Source organism: Podarcis cretensis (genome assembly GCF_951804945.1).
Source record: "Podarcis cretensis genome assembly, chromosome: 6".
Classification (NCBI taxonomy): Eukaryota; Metazoa; Chordata; class Lepidosauria; order Squamata; family Lacertidae; genus Podarcis; species Podarcis cretensis.
In genome coordinates, this window is record NC_137175.1 from 71,844,426 (window position 1) to 71,866,819 (window position 22,394).

Consider the following 22,394-nt stretch of genomic DNA (forward strand, 5'->3'; position numbering starts at 1 on the left):
GCCTCCAGCTGTCACTAGATGGTACTACAATACTGTGAAAAACCCTTCTCTCTAAATATATCCTTTATATGCTGTTCTTTTTTAGACACACACACACACGTTTTAATATTATCATATATACTAATCAAATGCAGGTATAAAAATATAAGCAATATACGTAGAACAATAATATAACTATTCTTTCTGTAACCTAAATGGTTTTCCTATTTTAAAAAATGTAAGAGCATTATCCTCTCTTTAAAGAAGCAATCCTACAGAGTAAGTTCAATCGATCACAGTGGGATTTACCTCCAAGTCAATATTTGTAGAGCTGAGCTGCAAAGTTCTCCCAACTTAGCACAAGATGCTGCCTCGTTCAAAAGATACCACATGAAATCAAGCCACAGGGAAGCTGATGCTGATGAAACATTGCGACTTTAGGGCACCTCTTCATGGATGTTTCTCCTTCTCGACTCTCTGCTTCACAAGAGCTCCAGTTAGGTTCAAGTACTTACAAATGACACACCAGTGATTAGTGGTGGCCCACCTAGCAGTTCAAAAGCATGTCAAAGTGCAAGTAGATAAATAGGTACCACTCCGGCGGGAAGGTAAACAGCATTTCCGTGCACTGCTCTGGTTCACCAGAAGCAGCTTAGTCATGCTGGCCACATGACCCAGAAGCTGTCTGCAGACAAACGCCGGCTCCCTCGACCTATAGAGCGAGATGAGCGCCGCAACCCCCGAGTCATCCGAGACTGGACCTAACGGTCAGGGGGTACCTTTACCTTTTTAAAGTGTTAGAATAAGTGGAAATGAGAGGTGCAGGATATGGGGGTGAGGTGCTCATCATGATCTTGCAAATTATCTCCACCTGAGCACACCAAAGAAGATACAGTGGCTAGTTATTTCTGCTTTGCATTTTCAATATTGACCTGTGTTTTTTCTGTGTTTTTTCAACAGTATTCACATTTATGCACTATTTTATATCAAAATACGATTTTAAACTGCAGTTTGCTCTGTTGTTTTAAATTAAGCGCCGTGTTGCATAATTCAGAGCATGTGAAAACCAAAGGTAGTAATAATAATAATAATAATAATAATAATAATATATAACCCAGCCACTCTCGGTGGCTATGTTCTCTTCTGTACAGGTACAAGTCTGGGAGGCAGTGATCAAGTCAGTTCATAATCAGAATCTGAAATAAATCAAATTTATCAAACATTACTACCTGCACCCTCACCTACAATAAGGGGATAATAACACAGACCCATCTTACAGGATAGATGTTAAGGACTGCAATAATGGTTTATTAAAGTAGTGTGGACATTGCTATATAAGCATTAAGTCCTCATTATCTAAATAGCATTACCAATATAATAGTTGGGAATATTTTGCTTTTATGAACTATGGGTTTGGAGGCTACCAAATGGTCCAAGCAATGCTAAGTTAAGCTGGATCCTATGTTGGCTCCATTGCCAGGTGAGAGGGGCAATATGTTGTGTCAGCCTGGAGCTGGTGTAGGAAAACAACAACAACAAACCAAGAAAACCACCACCCCATTCTGCATTGAGAGACTTCTGATACAATGGTGGTTCTGCCACTCTGATCACCCCCGCCCTGCTCCATGCAGGGTTTGGTTTGCTATGCCCAGCAGTGATCCTGTACAAACTTAATTTGGGACCAGGCGCTACTGAGCTCAAACAGACTCGATTCTGTATAGAACAGAGCCAGCCCTACTGTTGGGAAAGTGAGGCAACTGTGTCAGGCAACTAGTGATTGGGGGGGGGAGGCAACAGGAATGAATCTCCTGGGTCATACCCTCCTATTAAAGGACAGAGCTTTGTATGCCATATGTCCTGTTCTGCACCCCCCCCCCCATAAGTAGCCCACTGTCTTCAGGTGCATTATTCCATTGCAATTATTGAAATAAGTTTCCATGGCCATTCTAGTCAGCTTCTGAATATAGAATTCGGGTGGAATCTTGTCCTTTGCCTCAGGCAGCCAAATTATTTGGGTCTCCCCTACACTGCCAGTTCCCATTAAAATTACAGTGGTACCCCGGGTTAAATACTTAATTCATTCCGGAGGTCCGTTCTTAAACTGAAACTGTTCTTAACCTGAAGCACCACTTTAGCTAATGGGGCTTCCTGCTGCCGCCACACCGCTGGAGTACGATTTCTGTTCTCATCCTGAAGCAAAGTTCTTAACCTGAGGCACTATTTCTGGGTTAGTGGAGTCTGTAACCTGAAGCGTCTGTAACCTGAAGCGTATGTAACCCGAGGTACCACTGTAATGAGACTTAAGTCATGACTAATTTTTTCACATTGATTTCACTGACCTAAGTCACAAACGAGATTTGTCAGTATGTTTTTTTAAATGTTTCAATTATGTTTATATCATTGATGTTCTGTTATGTGTTTTTAATGTTGTACACTGCCTTGGGGTCTTCTGATAAGAGGTAGTATATAATTTGAATTATTATTATTATTATTTCCAACCCAATGTTAAAAAGCAATGTCTGTTGCTAAACTCCACTTCTCTAAGTAGGCTGCATGGCTGGCAAAATAATGCAAACTTTTGTGTAAACCAGAAAATTCAAGTCGTCTACTGAAACAAAACACACACGGTCCAGGTACAACTGACACTTTATTCCATAGTGATATGTGTACATGAAGTACTGAAACTGCAGAAGACGAAACAAAATGGAAAATCTGGATCAACTTTTTCCAGTGTTAACAGACTATGGAATGCGTGGATGTTTGGCACAAAAAAGTGGGCAACAATATACTGGATTGTAATAAAGGTCTCTCAAAGGTAACAGAGTCTAAAATACTGTGGTAATTTAGTAGTCATATCTGTGCATAGTAAAGCAACACAATGCACTTGATTCATAGTAGATCTCATACAAGCTACACCATCAAGCATCCAGTGTCAAGCTTTCTGGGAGTTCAAGTAAGGTCCCTGATATTTTGCTCACAGCTTCTAACAGATGAAAAAATGCTCTTCAAAAAACAACAACACAGTCTCTCTTTTGTATGGATATGTACCAACTCCTGAGAAACATTTGATTATTACTCAAATGGATTCTGCCTTGCCTATATTTAAATATGTGCCAAAGTTGTACCAGAGTTTGCTTTCAGTGAGGGAGAAGACAGGGAGGGGGAGATTTTGACAGTTCTTCACTAAGCTGAACATGATGTTCTGCCTGAGCTGTGATCCCATCATATGGGACTTGTGTTTCGCCTGTCCTTAACAAAAAATGCCACAGTACACTTCTAAAACGGGGCATATCTGTGAAATATTTCAACTGAGTGTATACTTTGTGGTGTGGGTGGGAGTGGAAAAATGCCAAGTGTAGCAATGTAAGGTACATCATGTATACAAACTTCTTGTTGGCATAAGGAGGGGAAACTTAGATGACACTGATCACATTTTGTCCAACAAGGAAACCCACAAGTTGCATCACTTTCTTCAGCCCCAAAATAAACTAAATAACACAAGGATAAAAAGAAATGAAATGGGAGAGCTTATCTGGGGCTTCCAATTTTGTAACCACCAAAGTGTTTGGGGGGAAAGTGTAAAGTTCTGGGCAGGTCATGGATGACAGAGGAAACAGTGGGACAAAGTAAGTTGCAGAATACAACAGTGCTAGGCTTGCCATCTTTTCATTTAAGCAGTTCCGAACATTGAATTGGGTAGTGCAAGGGAGGTCATTTTAGATTTTATCAGAAGTTAAGGGCCAGTTTATGTTGCTTTGTCCCAGTTCCTGCCAACCGAGCAGTTTGAACGCATACCAGCGTGAGTAGATAACTAGGTACCGCTGCAGCGGGGAGATAAACAGTGTTTCCATGTGCTCTGGCTCCCGGCATGGTGCCCCGCTGCACCAGAAGTGGTTTAGTCATGCTGGCTACATGACCCGAAAAAGCTGTCTGTAGACAGATGGCAGCTCCCTCGGCCTGAAAGAAGATGAGCACCATACCCCATAGTTGAATCTGATTGGACTTAACTGTCCAGGGGTCCTTTACTTTTACCTTACTAGCTAAATCAACAGGTGGCAAATGGACTCTTACCAATCTAGACTACACTTCAGGGAAAGGGTGTTGCATTTTTTTTAAAAATGCCCTCAACATACACGTTGAAGAATTTTATAACATATCAGGACTGAGAGGAGGCCAGGCTGAACTACCCTCAATGGAAATAGCAGTTTTCTAAATACATGGTTATTTTCTATAATGGAATATTCAATAACAAAGTTCGAAGCAGTGGTGTGTAAGAAAGGTCTTGCCATTTGAGTCTACTGATTGTACAACAGGCAATCAGATTGTACAACTGCCAAACATAGGCTTAAATTATTATTTAGGTAAAGTTTCAGTGCTTCAGGCCAAAATTAGGTAGATGCGGACAGTAGCTGAAAGCAACAGCTCCATACCCTTTTCCCCAACCCACCCATAACATATAAGGATACTCATTGCAATTATGTTACAAACCTCTAGATATTGAAGGGGAGAATTGGCTTTGGCAATAGCTATGCATTAGCTGTAGAGTCTAGTTCCAGCCTCAGAAAGGAATTTGCTATGCTACAAAGTTGAACTGCAAACATTGATTCTGAAGCATAGATTTCCAAGTGTTTACATATGCTTCCATGTGGCACACAATAACGAGAAGGGAAATGTACCTGCTGGAAGAATACAAAGTATGCACACATATAAAGATCTAAATGAGTCTCTCTCACTCTACATTAACACCCTTTAAATTCTGAAAATCCCCCAATTGTGGAGGGATGTTTCTTGATACCAGGCGTGATAGTAATTTCCTGGACCATAATGATAAAAATCAGGAAAGCTGGCAATCCTAGAACTGTTCCATAATCAGGCATAGCAATCCATTTTTGTTTGTTTGTTTCGGAAACAATACAGAAACTGGTTTTGGAGCGCAACATACAAATTTGTCCATAAATAAAATTAATTAAACTACGTGCCCAAAAACCCTTCAATGAACTATCAAAAGCTCAGCAGAGGCAACCCATCACACAAATTTATACACAAAAAGCAGATGAGAAACATAATCTACAAGTCTTCAATTAGAAAGATATATGCCTGGCGTACTGACAACACAGCTCTGAAGCTGGAATGCAGAGACAAAAGAAAGCATCAAAGATGAAGACCCTTTCACAGGAATTTGCAGATTTTACTTCTGTGGCAAGGGGTCCCTGCATGCCAGTAAAGGAGATTGGATTGATTGATTGATTGATTGACCGATTGACAGGGTGTCCACTGAAACATAACAGAGCAGAACTCTCATCCTTTGGGCTGTGGGGCTTGTGTTTGGGGAAGATGACTTCATACCTCTTCCTCTTTCCTCCTTCAGCTGGAGAGATGATGACTTCTTGAAGAGTGGCTTTCTGCAGCTGTTTTTATTTCATTTTTCCTTGCAGGGATATACTGTCACAAAAATCACAGCAATTCTTCCACTATTTTCTCTCTCTCTTATAAACTGAATTCCAAATGGCGAAAGAAATGCATTGCTTTCATATTAATTCCCTTTACTGCATAAAACCCTTCCCATATGAATCAGCACTGCCTCTTTCACGAATGTTTATTTCACTTCACAAATTTCATGCAAACTCATTCTAAGGCTTCTGGCTTGGTGGAACATGAGCAATACCTGACAAGTGAATAAGATGCAGTATAATTTATCATCAAAAGGGAGAGATGAAAGGGCAAAAGAATCACGAACCAGAGAGTTTTTAAGTATACTTAATCCTTCTAAAAGGCAACAAGATGGTATTGGTAGCATTTTCCAGTTTACATTTCTTGGATTCTCTACATGGTTCAATAGTTTCAGAGATTCTTTCCTTATTACTCAGCTACCCGATCTTTCTTCCTTCCTTCTATGACACCTCAGCAACTAGACAGAATTAGCATTGGAGAATAGTGGCCTTAACCAGGAAGTTGATAAAATACTCAGACCATATGTCAGCCCTTCGAGAGTTCCTAGCGCTACTTGAGCTAGATAGTATCTCCATACTTTGAAATGATATAACAGGTTTCAAGACAATGCAATTGTCTATATTCTTTGTGTGTGTGGTGAAAAAACATATGACTAAGGCCTTAAGCGTGTTGCAGAATTTACCATAAGAAATATTTCTTTCAGCTGAATTCCATAGTAAACAGTCACACAATTAAAAGTTAGAAAAATCGTCCAAGATATTCATTGTTCCGAGCACAACAACCTGAAAGCTTAGACAGAGTAGTCATGGCAGCCTGTTGGAAGACAACTCTCTTCCTTATTCGAAGGAATACACCACAGTAAAAAAACCAAAGCAAAACTTCTGCAGCTAGAAATCCCGCAATCTCTTTCTCACTACCGAAACTTCCCCAGAAGTTCACTGTTGGCTCTCAGAAGAACTCTGATCAAACGAAAATTAAAAACAAAAAAAATTCCATGAAAAGTAAAGCAAAATAGGTGAAGGTGAGATGAAGAAGAAATTTGTTAACATCATTTGTTAAGGCTGACTGTACGGGTGTCAGAACATTAAGTTTGAGATTCACATAAACACGTGGATTATTCTTAGACTGATTATCAGGATTGATATAAGATTTATTTTTGAGCTATCTGCCTATCCAGTTGATAAACAAAGAGACCATTATCTCAGCTTCTGGGATACACTAGGATAAACTTACAAGTGGTTTAAGCCTTGCTGAAATTCAAGACTATCAGAATGAAATCCCCCTGAGAATCCTCCTCTGCAGTAACACTTTTCCCCTGGGTGCCACCCGCCGTTTGCAATAGATTCTGCTCACGATTCTCTTCTAATGCATTTCCATGGCATGAGCAGCAACACAATACTGTGGAATAATAAAACACAGTACATTTCACACTGCAGCTGGTACTCTAAAAAGGACTACACAGAAGCCCAGGTTCATGATGCTATCAAATTTCTTTTGTTTTAGTTACCTATAATAGAGATTTCTGGAAGAGAGAAGACAAGAGAAATAGAGGCAAAGGTAGACGGGGAAGGAGAAGGAGAAGAAAAAATGAGACACAGAACAAAAGAGAAAAAGTCAGGGATGAATAAAACCGAGGCTGATTTCTGCATTACTCTTAATGAGCACAGACGTCAGAACCAATGTCAGCTATAGATGTTCATTAGAGGCCTCCGTAACATGAGTATTGCGGCCAATGTAGATTTCACATTTACATTAAAAATGGATTGAAGCAAGAACTAATATAAGCCTCATGCGTGATGGCACGCTATGTAAATTTCAATCCCAACAGATGCCTTCAGCAAAGCACAAAAGCAACCCACCTAACACAGGCACAAAGATCTTGCTTTAATGAGCAAGCATCCCAAAATTCAAGGGGAAATGACTAGAGGCCACCAAAGTGTAACAGTCTGATTTGAGGGCGTGAAATCCATCTTAATGCATCCCCAGTTAAAGGCATTGGTATTACTCTGAGCCCTTTATGTCCCAGCTATCGCTCAAGCCTGAGGTTATAGAAGTTACATGGCAGAAGTTACATGGCAGTCACATGTAGTCCTTTCGTAAAGAAAAACAGCTGTGGATATCTTCAAGTCCAAGTGGAGTAATAAGCAAGGGAGGGGTTGCTAAAGCCTTTCACATCTAACCCCCCCCCCCACAAAATCCTCCTCAAGCTCCTTTTTTACTGAAAATATACAGTACCATAACTTTTCTCCAGAAGGTAGACCAATAATTAGTTTTTAAAAGTGGTCAGAAGGGAGAAGAGTTACCGTATTTTTTGCCCTATAGGACACACTTTTTCCCCTCCAAAAATGAAGGGGAAATGTGTGTGTGTCCTATGGGGCAAATGCAGGCTTCAAGAAGCTATCCGCAAGCCTTGGGAGCTCCGTGGGAGTTCCCGTCAGGCTCCCAAGGCTTGCGGATAGCAGCCTGCATCCCGAAGCCTGGGGCGCACTGCACAGCGCGACCCGGGCTTCATGCAGATATCGGGCAGCCCCACAAGCTCGGGGGACAGCGGGGAGGTGGAGCGCCGCCATCCCGCTGTTCCCCGACCTGGTTTGGAGGCTGGCACTGGGGAGAAGAGCGCTTCTCCCCACTGCCAGCCCCACAACCTCGGGGGAGAGATATCCGCAAGCCTGGGGAGACCGGTGCGACTTCCTGTGAGGCTCCCTAGGCTTGCGGATAGCAGCCTGTTCTGGGGGCTGGGGTCGGGGGAGGCTTGGGCTTCCCCCGCCCTAGCCCCGCACCTGGGGGGGAAAATAAATTTTCCCCCTTTATTTCCCCCCAAAGAAACTAGGTGCGTCCTATAGGCCGGTGCGCCCTATGGGGCGAAAAATATGGTAATTAGCCCCTTCCTTCTGCCATATCTCTTTTCTAACATGAAGATAACCTGTAGCTTTGTTGTTATTTCTAAAGGTCATTTTTTGGCCATGAATACCTGGGATGGAAGGTAGGCAGATCAATGGGGAAAGAAGACGAGAAAGCCCTTATGGGAACAAATTTGAAATTCCCGTGATGAAGTCAACATCAGCAGAAGCAAAGAGTTGGACCATCGGCCCCTAACCCCTGTATTACATTGGGGTACAAGGTAGGCAGTCATCAGCATACTGCTGGACACAATACAACAATAAAGCTGGCTTGTGTGAAGGGAGGCTAAATTCTAAAAGTTATGCTTTCTCTAGCACCTGTCTGCATGTGCCGTTAAGGGGACTTGACTTGCTTCATACATTTGGAATCCTGCACCTAAAGCATGCCTTGGGAGTGAAATGTACACAATATGCACCTGAGCACTCTATAAAGTAGCATTTCAGACCTGGGTCATAAGGTTTGTGTCATTTAAAAGTAATGTTAGATGTGGCCCCCTACGTCTGCTTTCTAGATCAGTTTCACACCAACTATATAAACCACTAATTGTCATAATGGTCTTCGGTTAAGTCCAGACAAACATGCAGCAGAGTCTTTTACATCAGAAAAAAAGCAGATACACACACACCTTAATTACCACCTGAAAGGGCACCATTGTAAACAAAGGTTAGTAGCACAGTGGTACAGTAGATTGTCAAGGGAACCAATAAAAAGTGGGTACAGATTCGTCTGCCTTGCATGTACGTTATTGCCAGTTACAAGGGAGGAAGTCTGTAAACTCATAATTGTGAAGTTTTATTAATAAGGACAGAACAACAAGTGAGCGCCCCATCTATTTTTTCAAGCTCTGTGTTTGCTATAGGGATCAACATGTGGTCCTTCAGTTTTTCGAAGACCTATTGGGGGAGGGGGAGAGAGAAACAAGAGGGAAAAGGTGTTATATTTGTGAATTTCTTACTTTCACAGAAACGGTTTCTAAGTATTTAAATAAGAGGTTGCACTACTAAAATTGTGCTTCGGTTCCATATTTACTTATGCCTCCCCCCTCCCCCCTCCCGCTGTTCTGACTTGGAAATCTCTCTCTCACACACACACACAAGTCTACAGCTCCCAGATCACACACACATATTTCAGTCTAATGAGGGCTAAAAAGAGGCCTTTAGGGGGAGCGCTTTCTGGAGGCCTGGTTAAAAACCTCTCTCGGTCCAATGAATTGTTAAAACTGGAAAGGGGATACAGGGAAATGATTCATCGGAGCAAAAAATGCAAGTGTGCTAATGGCACAAACCAAGGAAAGACCTGCACAACTATCAGGTGGTTAAAAATCGCAGCATGTGTCGGCATCACTTATAGAACTGATCAAACCAAACAGTACTGCAATAGCAGCAAGTATCCCGAACCTGCACTCTGAATCCTTTACAGAGCAGAGATGATGGAAAACTTACAAGATCTATGAAGGATCAACTTAAGCATCAGGAGCTGTGACCAGGTCTCCTATGCTTTAGTTATGAAAACACATGTGAATGATACAAAAATGCTCTGCACTCAGGTAAGGTAAAGGTAAAGGTACCCCTGCCCGTACGGGCCAGTCGTGTCCGACTCTGGGGTTGCGCGCCCATCTCGCTTAAGAGGCCGGGTTAGGGTTAGGGTTAGGGTTAGGGTTAGGGGGCCAGCGCTGTCCGAAGACACTTCCAGGTCACGTGGCCAGCGTGACAAGCTGCATCTGGCGAGCCAGCGCAGCACACGGAAACGGCGTTTACCTTCCCGCTAGTAAGCGGTCCCTATTTATCTACTTGCACCCGGGAGTGCTTTCGAACTGTTAGGTTGGCAGGCGCTGGGACCGAGCAACGGGAGCGCACCCCGCCGCGGGGATTCGAACCGCCGACCTGACGATCGGCAAGTCCTAGGCGCTGAGGTTTTACCCACAGCGCCATCCGCATCCCTCTGAACTCAGGTACATCCTTGGAAATGGCAACCTTTGTGCCATCACCTGGAGCAGCTAAGAAAAGCTGTTGGAGTTCACAGCACATTGCTTAATTTTTTTTGCTAGCACCATGCACATAAAACTTTCACCTTTCCACTCCTTTTTTCCTCTTTAACACACAGAAGCATTTCGGTGCAAGGGGGGAAGGAAATTGCTAGTATTTGAAGGCACTGCTAACGTTCCGCACCTTCCCTTACACAGCCACTATTAGTTTGGCATTGATCGGCACCTTATAAGAAGGAGCTTTTATTCTATTTGCTTTTTTACCTTTGCACTTTCTGGATATTCCTCAGGGGCTCGGTGCAACAAGATGTGACCTTTGCCAGGAATGTTTAAATATATACAGTTTGCTGCAGCGTCGTCAGGAACTGTAAGCTTGTCGTAGCGGTGGTCACTCATCTGCTGCATCGTCTGTTATGGAAAGTTAAGGTGGGGACCTTTAGAGCAAGATTTCATCAGCTGTAAGGGGGGGCTCTTCTGAGGGAGGGGGTTACAAGAAATAATTGCACAAAGGTACTGTTTCCGCAGAGAGGTCTCTAATGCATACCACGCACTTCCAAGTCCCAAACGTATTAGCACAAAGCAAAGTCACAATGAATTCCATTTGTACAATTTAGGACTGCATACTTTCCAAGATGGCAGAAGGATTTCTTAAAGCAAGTCTCTGAAAGTAAAGCCTGCTATTGTCTCTTGTACATTTCCATCAGTTTCTAGGAAAGAGCTATGGCATTTACAGGGCAAGTCTGCTGTACATATTTACTCAGAAGTAAACCAGCTGAGTTCAATGAGATTTACCAGTAGCTAAGTGTGTATAGGATTGCAGTTGACAATAGCACATGCCCTCTATGGAAGTTTCAACCCTCAATTTCAGTTACTCAGAATGAAGTGATAAACTAAGCTGGTAGAAATTCTGGACTGTTTCACTTCAGACTGCAGGCAGAAGCAGTGATACTTTTGATTGCCACAGAGGGAGCAGGTGTATATGGTTGACCACTATAGGATAGGGAACAGTGAATTAGATGATCCTTGCAACGGATTCATGCTCTTATATGCATTTAGCACCAATTAAATAGATAAATCTCAAGATCAAACAGGTGGCAGGATGAGTTCTTTTGCAAATACTTTGCACAATATCTGGATTACCTTGGTTGAGAATTAATTTAGTTTGTGCTAGATCTGTTCATAGTAAACCTGTCTAGGTTCCATTTAAGGTATATAATTTATCATAGCATCATCTTCCTGGTATCAGTGCAAAAAGAACCTGTGATTGGATATGATCTGACACAAATTGGGTGCCTCACTCTTGAAGGGAAAAGGGAGATAAATCCCTGCTATTGTACTTTTTTATGGAAGCAGTTGCTCAGCTCTCAGGAATGTATTTTGAGTCAGTTGCAAACAATCATTTAAACAGAAGGCACAGAAACCAAACACCTTTTGATTTTCTTTACAGTATGCAACAAATCCTTGGAATATGTAATCTTATACTGAGTGATACTTTCTGAGAGATGTAAGACCCCCAAGTGAGACAGCAAATTAAACCAAGACCAAACTCTGGAATAACAGAAGGCATTTGGAAATCACATAGTAGATTACAAAACCAAAGATGTGAACCAAACACAAATATAGAAACAGCAAAGTCAATCTCTTGTGTTGTATACTATCCCATAGTTTGTGCACATAGTGTCTGTGGAAGAATATCAAACGAACCATTTTAAGCTCTTTTATTTACCTTAATAGTCTAAGTCAGAGGTTTTCAACCTTTTTGAGTCCACAGATCCCTTGCCCAACTACATTCTTTCTTCGGCACCCCTGTGGGGCTCAGGAGCTCAGATATGTCACCCCTTGCTTGCAGAGCTGGCAGCCTCTTACCCTTTTTATAAACACCCTCCTTTGTGGAGTGTTCCCTCAGCCTCCTCTCCTTGGGAGTCCTCCGGGCAGCCACTGCTGCCACCCCTGGTCTCTGAGCTGCCCCCCTGCCACAAAGAGAGGTGCCTCCTCACACTGCCCCACAGGGGCCTGGGACTTTTCTGTCCATTCCCAACAGCAAGGGCTGGTGGACTGGCTGGCTGGGCTCCCTCACCTGCTTACTTACTCCGAGGTCACCTCTGCTCCTGGCAACCAGCACCCCCTGGCCAGCCCCAGAGGCACCATTTGCCTGGGGAGCTTGTAGCCAGGGCTGCTGCAGCAAACAGCTGTGCAAGCCTTTGGGAGGCAGAGACGCGAGAGGACATCAGAGGAAGGGAGGGAAGGAAAGAGGGACAGAGGGCAGGGTTGTACCCCTGACCATCATTCAAGGCACCCCAGGGTGCGATGACACATTGGTTGAAAACCACTGCTCTAAGTAACTAACATTTAAAAAAAGGGTATAAGGATGGGCCCACAGCTGTGATTTGAGGAATCACATAGGGACAATGGAATCTGACTTATACCAGATCACATTATTTCTCCATTCCTTAGATGAAAATAGGGCCAATAGAAAGAGACGAAACACTTTAGAATGACAAAATAGCAGTGTTTTGTCTCTAATGTGACAACCTACAGGTCTATGCAAGAGGAGTCATAGCCATGTGGTGCAGGGATGGCTCTGCATTTGATGTCAGCAATGAGCCAACTCCCATCAGCTTGACTGCGAATCAAACCAGCAATTTAAAGCATTATTGGAGAATATCTCTCTCTCTGTGTATGTGTGTATTAGTTATTAATATTTATATTCATATAGTCTCAGAATGCTTTTTGCATGCGACTCTTTATACAATAAAGTTTAAAAGATGCATGCCATGCATGTTCTTCAACACCATTAAGTGTGGGGGACAGGAAAGTCAGCACGGTCTCTGGCAATATATTTCCCTCAGCCATACTGCCCACCTGCACACAAGCCCACCTGCATCTATTCCTTGCTCGTCTATTATTTGCCAAGATTGGGCTGCATGCAGGACATGTATGCTCTTGAGGCATACATGACTTTTTCAAACTTGGAAATTCCAGGTGCAGTTGACTGCTCACAACTGGAGCCAAGGTACTGCTCTGTAAATTACATTTCCATTTTTTAAAGTTTTAGTCTACAAACCAGAGTGTCATCAAGATAAGGATCAAAGCAATTAACTTCTGAACATGTACCAACATCGCTGCTGGCTTTGAGTGCCTAACCTAATGAATGTAGACTGCACAAGCACAAACCTGGCACATAAACCCATAATACTTTTCATTTAAATTCCATGTAGACAAAGGATTTCAGGACAAGTGAGATCTTCTTGGAATACATCTGGGAACTGTGAGATGGGAAAATGCATATTCAGAACCTTTTTTTCAAATTTCAGCAGTATCAGTGCTGCTGACAAAGTGCTCCAAACGAGACATCTTCTACAATGTATTGATAGCACAGCAAATTGCAAATTTATGCAGATAACTGAGAGAACCATCTGATGAAAATGCTGTTTCGTGGTGCCCTAAAACAGCAAAACAAGTAGGATTTCATTCTGGGACTACTAATGGGAAGAAGCTGCTCCATTTACCATTTAGATGCAAACCAGTTTTCACCACAATGCACCGAAAGGTCTTGCTGGAGCAAATGAAACCCTTCTCTTCCTAAACCTCTCTTTCAGCTAGCAGTTAAAAGATGGTAGTGATGGATTGGATTTTGCTGCAGAAAGGCCTTCTGAATATAAGATGATACAAGCATACAGTGGTACCTCGAGTTACAAATGCCTCAGGTTACAAACGCTTCAGGTTACAAACTCTGCTAACCTGAAAGAGTTACCTCGAGTTGAGAACTTTGCCCCAGGATGAGAACAGAAATCATGTGCCAGCGGTGCAGTGGCAGCAAGAGGCCCCATTAGCGAAAGCACGCCTCTAGTTAAGAACAGTTTCAGGTTAAGAGTGTGCTGTGTTTAAGATGTACTACAGGGGGAAACTTCATTATTGACAAAGATTAAAACAGTCACAAATTCAGTATGTGTGAATCTGGATTCCTGCCCAGAGACCTTTGCATGGCCATCTACACTAAGAGCCTGGCATTTCCTTCATGCATAATTTTTCTGGGAATTCTGTCCTTCCTGTGCAGGGCAATTTTTGGTCTGCATTCTCCAAAGCCTGAGTCACGCTTTCCTGATGTCAAACAAAGAAATTTCCAAAGCCCCCAATCTCATTTTTTCCAATTGTGTTTTACAAGGCATACTTTGCCAACTGAAGTCTAGGATAACAAGTAATGCAATTAAATGTGCCCAGCAAAGACCCTAAACAGACCGAGTATTCTTCATTCACATGCTGTCATCCCAGCTCTCATTGTTCCATTGTGCCTCGAACCCCATTCCAGTCAAATCTCTGTTATTACTTTTTATTTTTTAAATGAGACATCACATATTTAGTTTGGTGTTCCTTTCAACTGCTGGAGACCTTATTTTAAACAGATGGTGTTCAGGGAAAGAGTGAATACGGAACAGCCAACTTAACATGTGGTAGATTGGATGGGGAAGGCTTATTATGGGTGGCTAACCTTTCCCAGCAGGGACGCGGGTGGTGCTGTGGGTTAAACCACAGAGCCTAGGACTTGCCGATCAGAAGGTCGACAGTTCGAATCCCAGTGACGGGGTGAGCTCCCGTTGCTCCGTCCCTGCTCCTGCCAACCTAGCAGTTTGAAAGCACATCAAAGTGCAAGTAGATAAACAGGTACCGCTCCAGCAGGAAGGTAAACAGCGTTTCCATGCACTGCTCGGGTAGGCCAGAAGCAGCTTAGTCATGCTGGTCACATGACCCGGAAGCTGTACGCCAGCTCCCTCGGCCAATAAAGCGAAATGAGTGCCGCAACCCCAGAGTCGGTCACGACTGGACCTAATGGTCAGGAGTCCCCTTCCCTTTACCTAACCTTTCCCAGCAGGCTTCCATCACTCACACCCACATGTGCGTTCATCACACATACGGCAAATATACACTCACACCAGCACCATGCATGTTGCACACAACAAACACATATACAGCATGCACACTGACCACACATGCAGGCACAAGGCACACTCTCTTTAGCGCACCTCACCACCACCACTGCTTCCCCACCCCCGCAAGAAAACAGGTGTCGGAACTCACCATTAAGTTGTTACAATAAGTCGCCAGGCTACTGGGGCACCCCTGAACAGATGCCGGTTTGACAACAGCTGCATTCACCACTCACGGAGGTACTAAAAACTACAGCTAGCTGGTTTAGGGGTTGCCCCTGATTCTGGTGTAGGTCGAATAAATGCACTCCCTCCTCATTCGTTCTCTTAGATTCAGGCAGATGGCTAGGGCAGCTCGGAAGGGCCCTCACGCAAACGTGCGCGATGGTGGAGGCAATGGTGGAGGCAAGGCTGAAAAGCTTAAAGCCTGCCGCCACTAAGAAGAGAAGAAGCAGAGTTTGGATTTGATATCCCACCTTTCACTCCCCTTAAGGAGTCTCAAAGCGGCTAACATTCTCCTTTCCCTTCCTCCCCCACAACAAACACTCTGTGAGGTGAGTGGGACTGAGAGACTTCAAAGAAGTGTAACTAGCCCAAGGTCACCCAGCAGCTGCATGTGGAGGAGTGAAGCAGAGCGGAGACGCGAACCCGGTTCCCCAGATTACGAGTCCACTGCTCTTAACCACTGCACCACACTGGCTCACTATATGGGAGATGGATTGAAGAAAAAGAAATACAAATTGGCCCTGATCCATAGCTTTACCAATTACAGCTAGGAGTGGCTAGCAGCTAGGTGGAGTTATGGAGCAACACACTGGCCAGTTGCGATTTTGACTTGAAATGTTCATCTGGGGCTTCTCAGAAGTATGTAAAGGCAAGAAGTGGGGGGGGTGTAGTTCTGGCCTACAATAGCGCCAACCTGAGAGGTGCTGGAGCTGCACTCTGGTGCGTTCTGGCTGAAAAAAAGCACAGGATACTTCCGTCATTATTTCACTTTGGCCTTTCAGAGGCAGTTAGGAATCTAACTGATAACCAGGCTGTAGATTTGCACTACTCTTGACATGGTGTCCCTGAGCTGCTCTGCTGCCTCTTCTGATATAACCTTGAAACAAGGCGGCACTGGGGCCATAGCTTCAGCCATTGCATAGGAACTCCTGCAGAAAGCAAAAAACATGTCCAGGAAATGGCTCAAACTGCTGTTGCATTCAAGAAATTTCGGAGAATGAACATCCTGTCTTTTGGAACACGAGCAGGGGAAGAGAAGGGAAGTTGGTCCTCAGAAAAGCAAAGGAAAGCAAACAAGAACAAGAACAAGGGAAGCCAAGTTCCTATTTACGTAAGCCAAGCGGACAGCTTCCCCAGTCACAAGAGCTGGCAAGCTCCGGGTGGCCAGAGGTACATGATTAGAGGAGTCCCAAACTTTTAACACACATTTGTTTACTAGCTTAATTTCTCTGCTAACTTTTCTTTGCTATGGTTAATTGCTGTACTCTCAGCATTTCTGTGGTTAGCTGAACTCTTTCCCAATCACAGATTCGCCCAGTTTATTATGCAACAGCAGCAAAAGAGAGAGAGAAATCTGAAAAAAAAAGTTTCAGAAAATGTATAAGGGGACAGCGCTTCAGTGCCTGCTAGATGCTGGCGTAGCGAGGCAGCAACCCGGCTCACCCAGTACAAATGGACCCCAAAGCCTGCCTAAAGTGACCTGCAGCTTAATAAACAATATCTCTGTGCTTGTGGTAGAATAGTGGGGAAAGGCAGAACTGATAACATGAGGTTTCAGCATACTTTAAAAGCTGAAGGTTCTAGGAAAGCTGCAGGCCCTGAAAACAGCATCAACCTTCATTAGCTGACTTGATTGTTTCAGGAGTTGTTGGAACTTTCAAATATTTTGATCCTAATACTGTCCACCCAACCAAAAGTGCTATACAGGTATATGTATGCTCTAGGGTTGCCCAATTCGGGAGATTAAGACCTTCAGCAGGTCTCCAATGTTCGATAATTGCCAAAAAATAAGCATGATGATACAAATTCCAGATCTGGAATTCCAAATCCGCCTTCCTTAATCTGCAATTGCATTTTCTGCAACAATAATCTCGGTACATCTGAACCCCCAAAGACATTTCCTAAACAGGGAGTTTATCTCCTTCCAAGGAAGCCCCAATAACATTGGCAATGCTGACTAACGCAGCGAAGGGGAAGTTATTGCAACAACATTCATCGTTTAAAGAGGAACTTAAAAGATTGCTGGGTGACAACGCTAGACAATAAGCCAGACGATCTGAGCGAGCGTGTGGATTCAGTCAAAAGCAACAACACTGAAATAGTGGAGAAGGTCAACCTGGCAGGAGAACGAATTAAACAAAAAACCTAGAATAACTTCATTTGAATAATAAACTTAAGCTGCAGGAACACAGTAGTAGACCAGGAGATCAAACCTGAGAATTCAAGGGGTGGAAGACAAATGGCTGACAATTCTCCAATAGCCCCAGGAGATATGGAGCAGGTGCACTGAGCCATGGGCCCAAGAAGGGCAGAAGATTCAGGTCCATGAGATGCTGTGTTGCGTTTTAGCAGGTTCTCAGAAAAGGTGCAGCTTGGTCTTGGAAGCCAGGTGGGGGAAGCCTAGAGAGCCTAATTATGCATGAGTGCCAGTAGTTCTCCATACTTGCACTAAACTTTGGCTTGTTATCTTGCACCTAATTGCCCTTCTAAGAAAAGCAAACCTCAAGTCAGGGTACACTGTGACTCTTGGTTAAACATACCTATGTGTGTTCCATTAGTGTGTATGTCTACATATGTAGACAAGGACACATTGTGCCATCCTTGACTCTGTGGTTATACCCAATGCTAGTCCTACTCAGAGGAGACCGACAGAAGTTAATGAACATGAGTACCTTAGGTTTACTCATTTCAATAGGTCTACTCTCAGCAGGACTAACATTGGATACAGCTCTCTATGTATCGGGTTGTTGGGCTCTTACTCAACTGCCCTCAGCACCAGTGGTAAAATTATTATATGGCTGCTGTGCTTTCTCCTACAGTCAGAATGCTCTTGAGAAATTGTGCTAATTTGCTCTTTACAGATATACTTGGAGCTAATTAGTGTTATTTCAATTACTTTGATATCCCATGACAAATGTCTCACTAGGAGAGTAATGTGTCAACTACAGCTATGCAATTAAGAACGATCAGCATCCACTATGCTGAAGTAGTAGAAAACTACCATTACTTCCAAAATTAACACAGCAATATGTTGGGAATACATATGAAACCCAGGATGAAAAGCATTTTCACCACATGCCGTTTAAAACAGCATTTCCAAACGTTTCAGAGCACAATTCAAAGTGCTGGTGCTGACCTTTGAAGCCCTAAATAGCTTCAGCCCTGTATAGCTGAAGGAGTGTCTCCACCCCCATCATTCAGTCCGGACACAGAGGGCCTTCTGGCGGTTACCTCCCTGAAAGAAGTGAGGTTACAGGCAGAGGGCTTTCTCGGTAGTGGCACCGACCTTGTGGAGCACCCTCCTATCAGAATGTCAAGGAGATGAGTAACTACATACCATAACCTTTAGAAGACACCTGAAGGCAGCCCTGCATTGGGAAGTTTATAAATATTTAATGTTTTATTATGTTTTTGTATATGCTGGAAGCTGCCCAGAGTGACTGGGGCAACTCAGTCTGATGGGCGGAGTACAAATAATAACATTATTAAGAGCCAACCCGTTTAGATCTCTATGTAGCAGTCCTCACAGAATCTACCCAGGAAATGTTATATGGCTCTACCTATTTGCTCCATTCTAATACCCTCAGATAGGATTTCAGATGCTAGAGAAATTTGCAAGCTGCTGCAGTTCCACCAAACCTGTGGGTATCTGTGCCCCTTGCAGACCCTCCCTCCATCTCTCTCTCTCCCAGCTGCAGAACACACTAAGTTCTGTCCAATATACATCTGCACCAAGAACCCAACCCAATCAAGAGGAGAACAATTCAGTGGCACACAATGATCAGCACCAGCCAGAAGTCTCACGTGTAAAGCATGTTACCTCTTCATTTCTCTGTAAACTCAGCAGTTAGTGAACTGGAAAATAACTAGTATATAATATTCCAGAAAAATATGCACAAAGTTTTGTTTTGTTTTTTTGCTGGCGCATATGCAATAGTACTTAAGCCTGAATGGGAATTCAGATTGTCATGTACAAAAGCCTTTTGGAACTAAGGGGAAAGCTCTGAAGTGCCTGAAAATGACAGATGGCTTGAAGCAGGACTCGATATTGAATAAGTCAGAGCCTCTGTCCACCTACTGCAAGCAGCACAGAAGTGCGTTGCCTGGTAAAGTTGATACAAGCTCTAGAGGATTAGACAGAGCCTGGTAGCTGGACATTCATGTTTGCCCAGCCAGCTAAGTAAACAAGCAGAATCTTGGGATTTACATTTGAAGGAAGGGATGAGAAGGAGAGCATAATAGGAATAAAGTGGGTTTTTGTTCTTCCAGTAATTCCTAGTGGTGATTTTGTCTAGCCTGTGTCCCCAGGGCTAATGAAACTTTAACTGAATTACATCAGAAATAGGCATCCGTTCAAGTATTGCCTCAGCAGGACTCTAAGGGCTGTTAAAAAGTGACTCGAGAAACAAAACACAGGATAGTGAGGCCATTTAAAGCATAATACTTAGATAGATATCTATTGGCTGACGTGGAAATCTAAGTTACACGGAGCATGCTCCAGACTTCTCAGAGCTAAAGTTCCTGATGGAAGTCAGAAGCACTACTGGCCTACTGGAAGAGGATTTAGGAAGGGAGTGCAAGTTACCTCATTTTCTTTCTTTCTTTCTTTCTTTCTTTCTTTCTTTCTTTCTTTCTTTGTAACAACCAGCATTAGCCACTAAAATAAATCTTGGACGAAAGACCGTTACTTACTGATCCTATTAAACACTCTGTAGATGTTGGAAGACATGGATATTTATCGGGGCCAGACCATGCCATTTTGCTGTCTGAGGCAAAAGACAACATGTCATCCCTATTTTTTTAATCCCATGCATTCCACCCCACTCCATTCCAGCTGGACAGATCACTGAATCTTACTTCAACACTGGTGACCTGGGGGCAGGAGGCTAGCCTAGCGGTGCAGGGCAGGCCACATGGAATCCACAGCTCTGTCCTCTGGTGCTTCATTGTGGCCCTCCTGCCCCCAGCATCTGCCACCTGAGGCAGCTGCTTCACTCTGCCCAATGGTAGCGCCAGCCCTTAATGTTTATATCTTCTCTCCCTTGACTTTGGGTCTTAGTTTTGGATCCCATCCAAAAGAGGAAGAACTACTAGTTCTACCAGCAACCTGCATCAAGCAAGATAAATATTAAACTAAGACCAGCACCAGCACCCTATGCATGATCAATCAGAAATAAGTCCCAACGCATTCAGGGAAATGTAAATTGAATATTCAGTCACTTATTATTGAGGGGAAGTGCGTGGAACAAGTCTTGGTGTTTCGATACCTGGGAATGGAGTTGAGAGATGACCTAACCTGGGGAGAAAGCAGCAAAGACCTGATGAAGAGAGCACAGCAGAGGTTATATTTTTCTGAGAATCCTCTGGAAAAACAATCTCTCAAAGGACCTGTTGATAGCATTTTACCATTGTACTTTGGAGAGTATATTAACTTATGGTCTGTGTGTGTGGTTTGGGAGCTGCAGGGTCAGGGAAAAAACAATGCTGTCCAGGGTTGTAACTGCGGAAAGAATAATTGGGTGCACTCTTCCCACCTTGGATCAAATCTATTCTTCCAGGTGCCATAAGAAAGCTGCAGAGATAGTGCAGGATAGTGCGCACGCCGGAAATGATCTCTTTCAGCTTTTGCCTTCTGGAAGAAGGTATAGGGTTATAAAGACTAGGACTAGCTGCCTGAGAAACAGTTTCTACCCAAATGCGATGTTGGTTTTAAATGCATTGTAAGGAGTCTGTATGGGAGTATATTGTATTTAAAAATGGGGTATCAGAGTTTTTAGGGGGCTAACCAAGTTGGGATAGCTGGGATAGCAGTTTATTGGGTTTTGAATGTCTTATGTAGATTTTTCAATTTCGTTGTTCTGTATGGGACAATGACAATAAAGATATCGTATCGTAATGGCACTTGTACTTTTCCACAGGATTGCAGTCTAATAAATTTTAAAGAGTCTTACTACACCAGGAATGGGGAACCTATGATCATTCAGATGATACACTACATCTCCTGTCTTATCTGACCACTGGTTATACTGGTAGAGGCTTACTGGAGTCCAGCAACATCTGCAGGACCACATGTTCCCCATTCCTCTTCTATACCTTATTCTGTACTATACCTCCTCAAGTCTTCAGTTTTCTCTCTTACCATCACAACCCATGTCATTAAACCAGCAGATCAAGGAGTTTGGGGGTAAAAACATTTCAAACAAACAAATACAAACAATCTGAGCTACACAAAACCTCAGCAATTATAAACAGGAGGAAAAAGCAAAACAAGAGCCATTCACAATAGCCTTATTCAGTTTGATTCCCCCAGCAGCATCTGCTCATCTTAATAGAAACCATTTTTCTCTTCTGTTTTCAAACAGAGAAAATGAGGGGGAAATCCTCTGGATCTTGCTGGGAAGTCACTAGATGGTGCTCTAGGTAGTAGATCCGATTTCAGTTACAGGCTGAGCTGCAGTGTAACCTTTGCATCCTTAGGACCAAACTTCATTTCACTGAAAAGAGCTATTATTCAAGCCCTTTGGGTACAGCTTCTGCTCTGCTGTACATCAAAAGCAGCAAAAGAAAAACAGAACCTACTCAGGCTACAATGGGGAAATTCTACAAAGGGATCTAGTGTCAGAAATCTGGCCGTGACATCACCCTGATGATTGCAAACCTTTCAAGAAGCCCATGTCATGTAAGTGATGAAATGGACTCTTAGTCCGTGAAAGCTTACATCACAATATACTTGATAGTCCTTCAGGTGCCACATACTAATGGAGCTACGGCATATTTCCAGAATTTTTTAGTTTCCAGAATTTGTGGAGTGATTGTAAGTTCAAGCCTGTTTCTTCATGCCCTGGGATATTCCTGTTATTCTTTTCTCCTATCGTGGCAGGGAATGCAGTAATTAGGCTATATTTTCTTCATCTTACTTGCTTCTTCTT

The 22,394-nt window shown here is 43.2% G+C and overlaps 1 protein-coding gene across 5 annotated transcripts in view; it reads right to left on the reverse strand.

Annotated features, from left to right (window-relative positions):
- Nucleotides 1-8,288: 8,288 nt before the first annotated feature.
- Nucleotides 8,289-22,394, reverse strand: part of DDAH1 (dimethylarginine dimethylaminohydrolase 1) — a 126,559-nt gene continuing 112,453 nt past the window's right edge. For all 5 annotated transcript variants that reach the window (XM_079981706.1, XM_079981708.1, XM_079981707.1 and 2 more), the window contains 2 exons: nt 10,580-10,723; nt 8,289-9,224 (listed from right to left, as the gene is read on the reverse strand). In XM_079981706.1, coding sequence (XP_079837832.1) covers nt 9,108-9,224; nt 10,580-10,723 — 261 coding nt within the window. In that variant the 3' untranslated portion in view covers nt 8,289-9,107. The remainder of the gene's footprint in view (nt 9,225-10,579; nt 10,724-22,394) is intronic.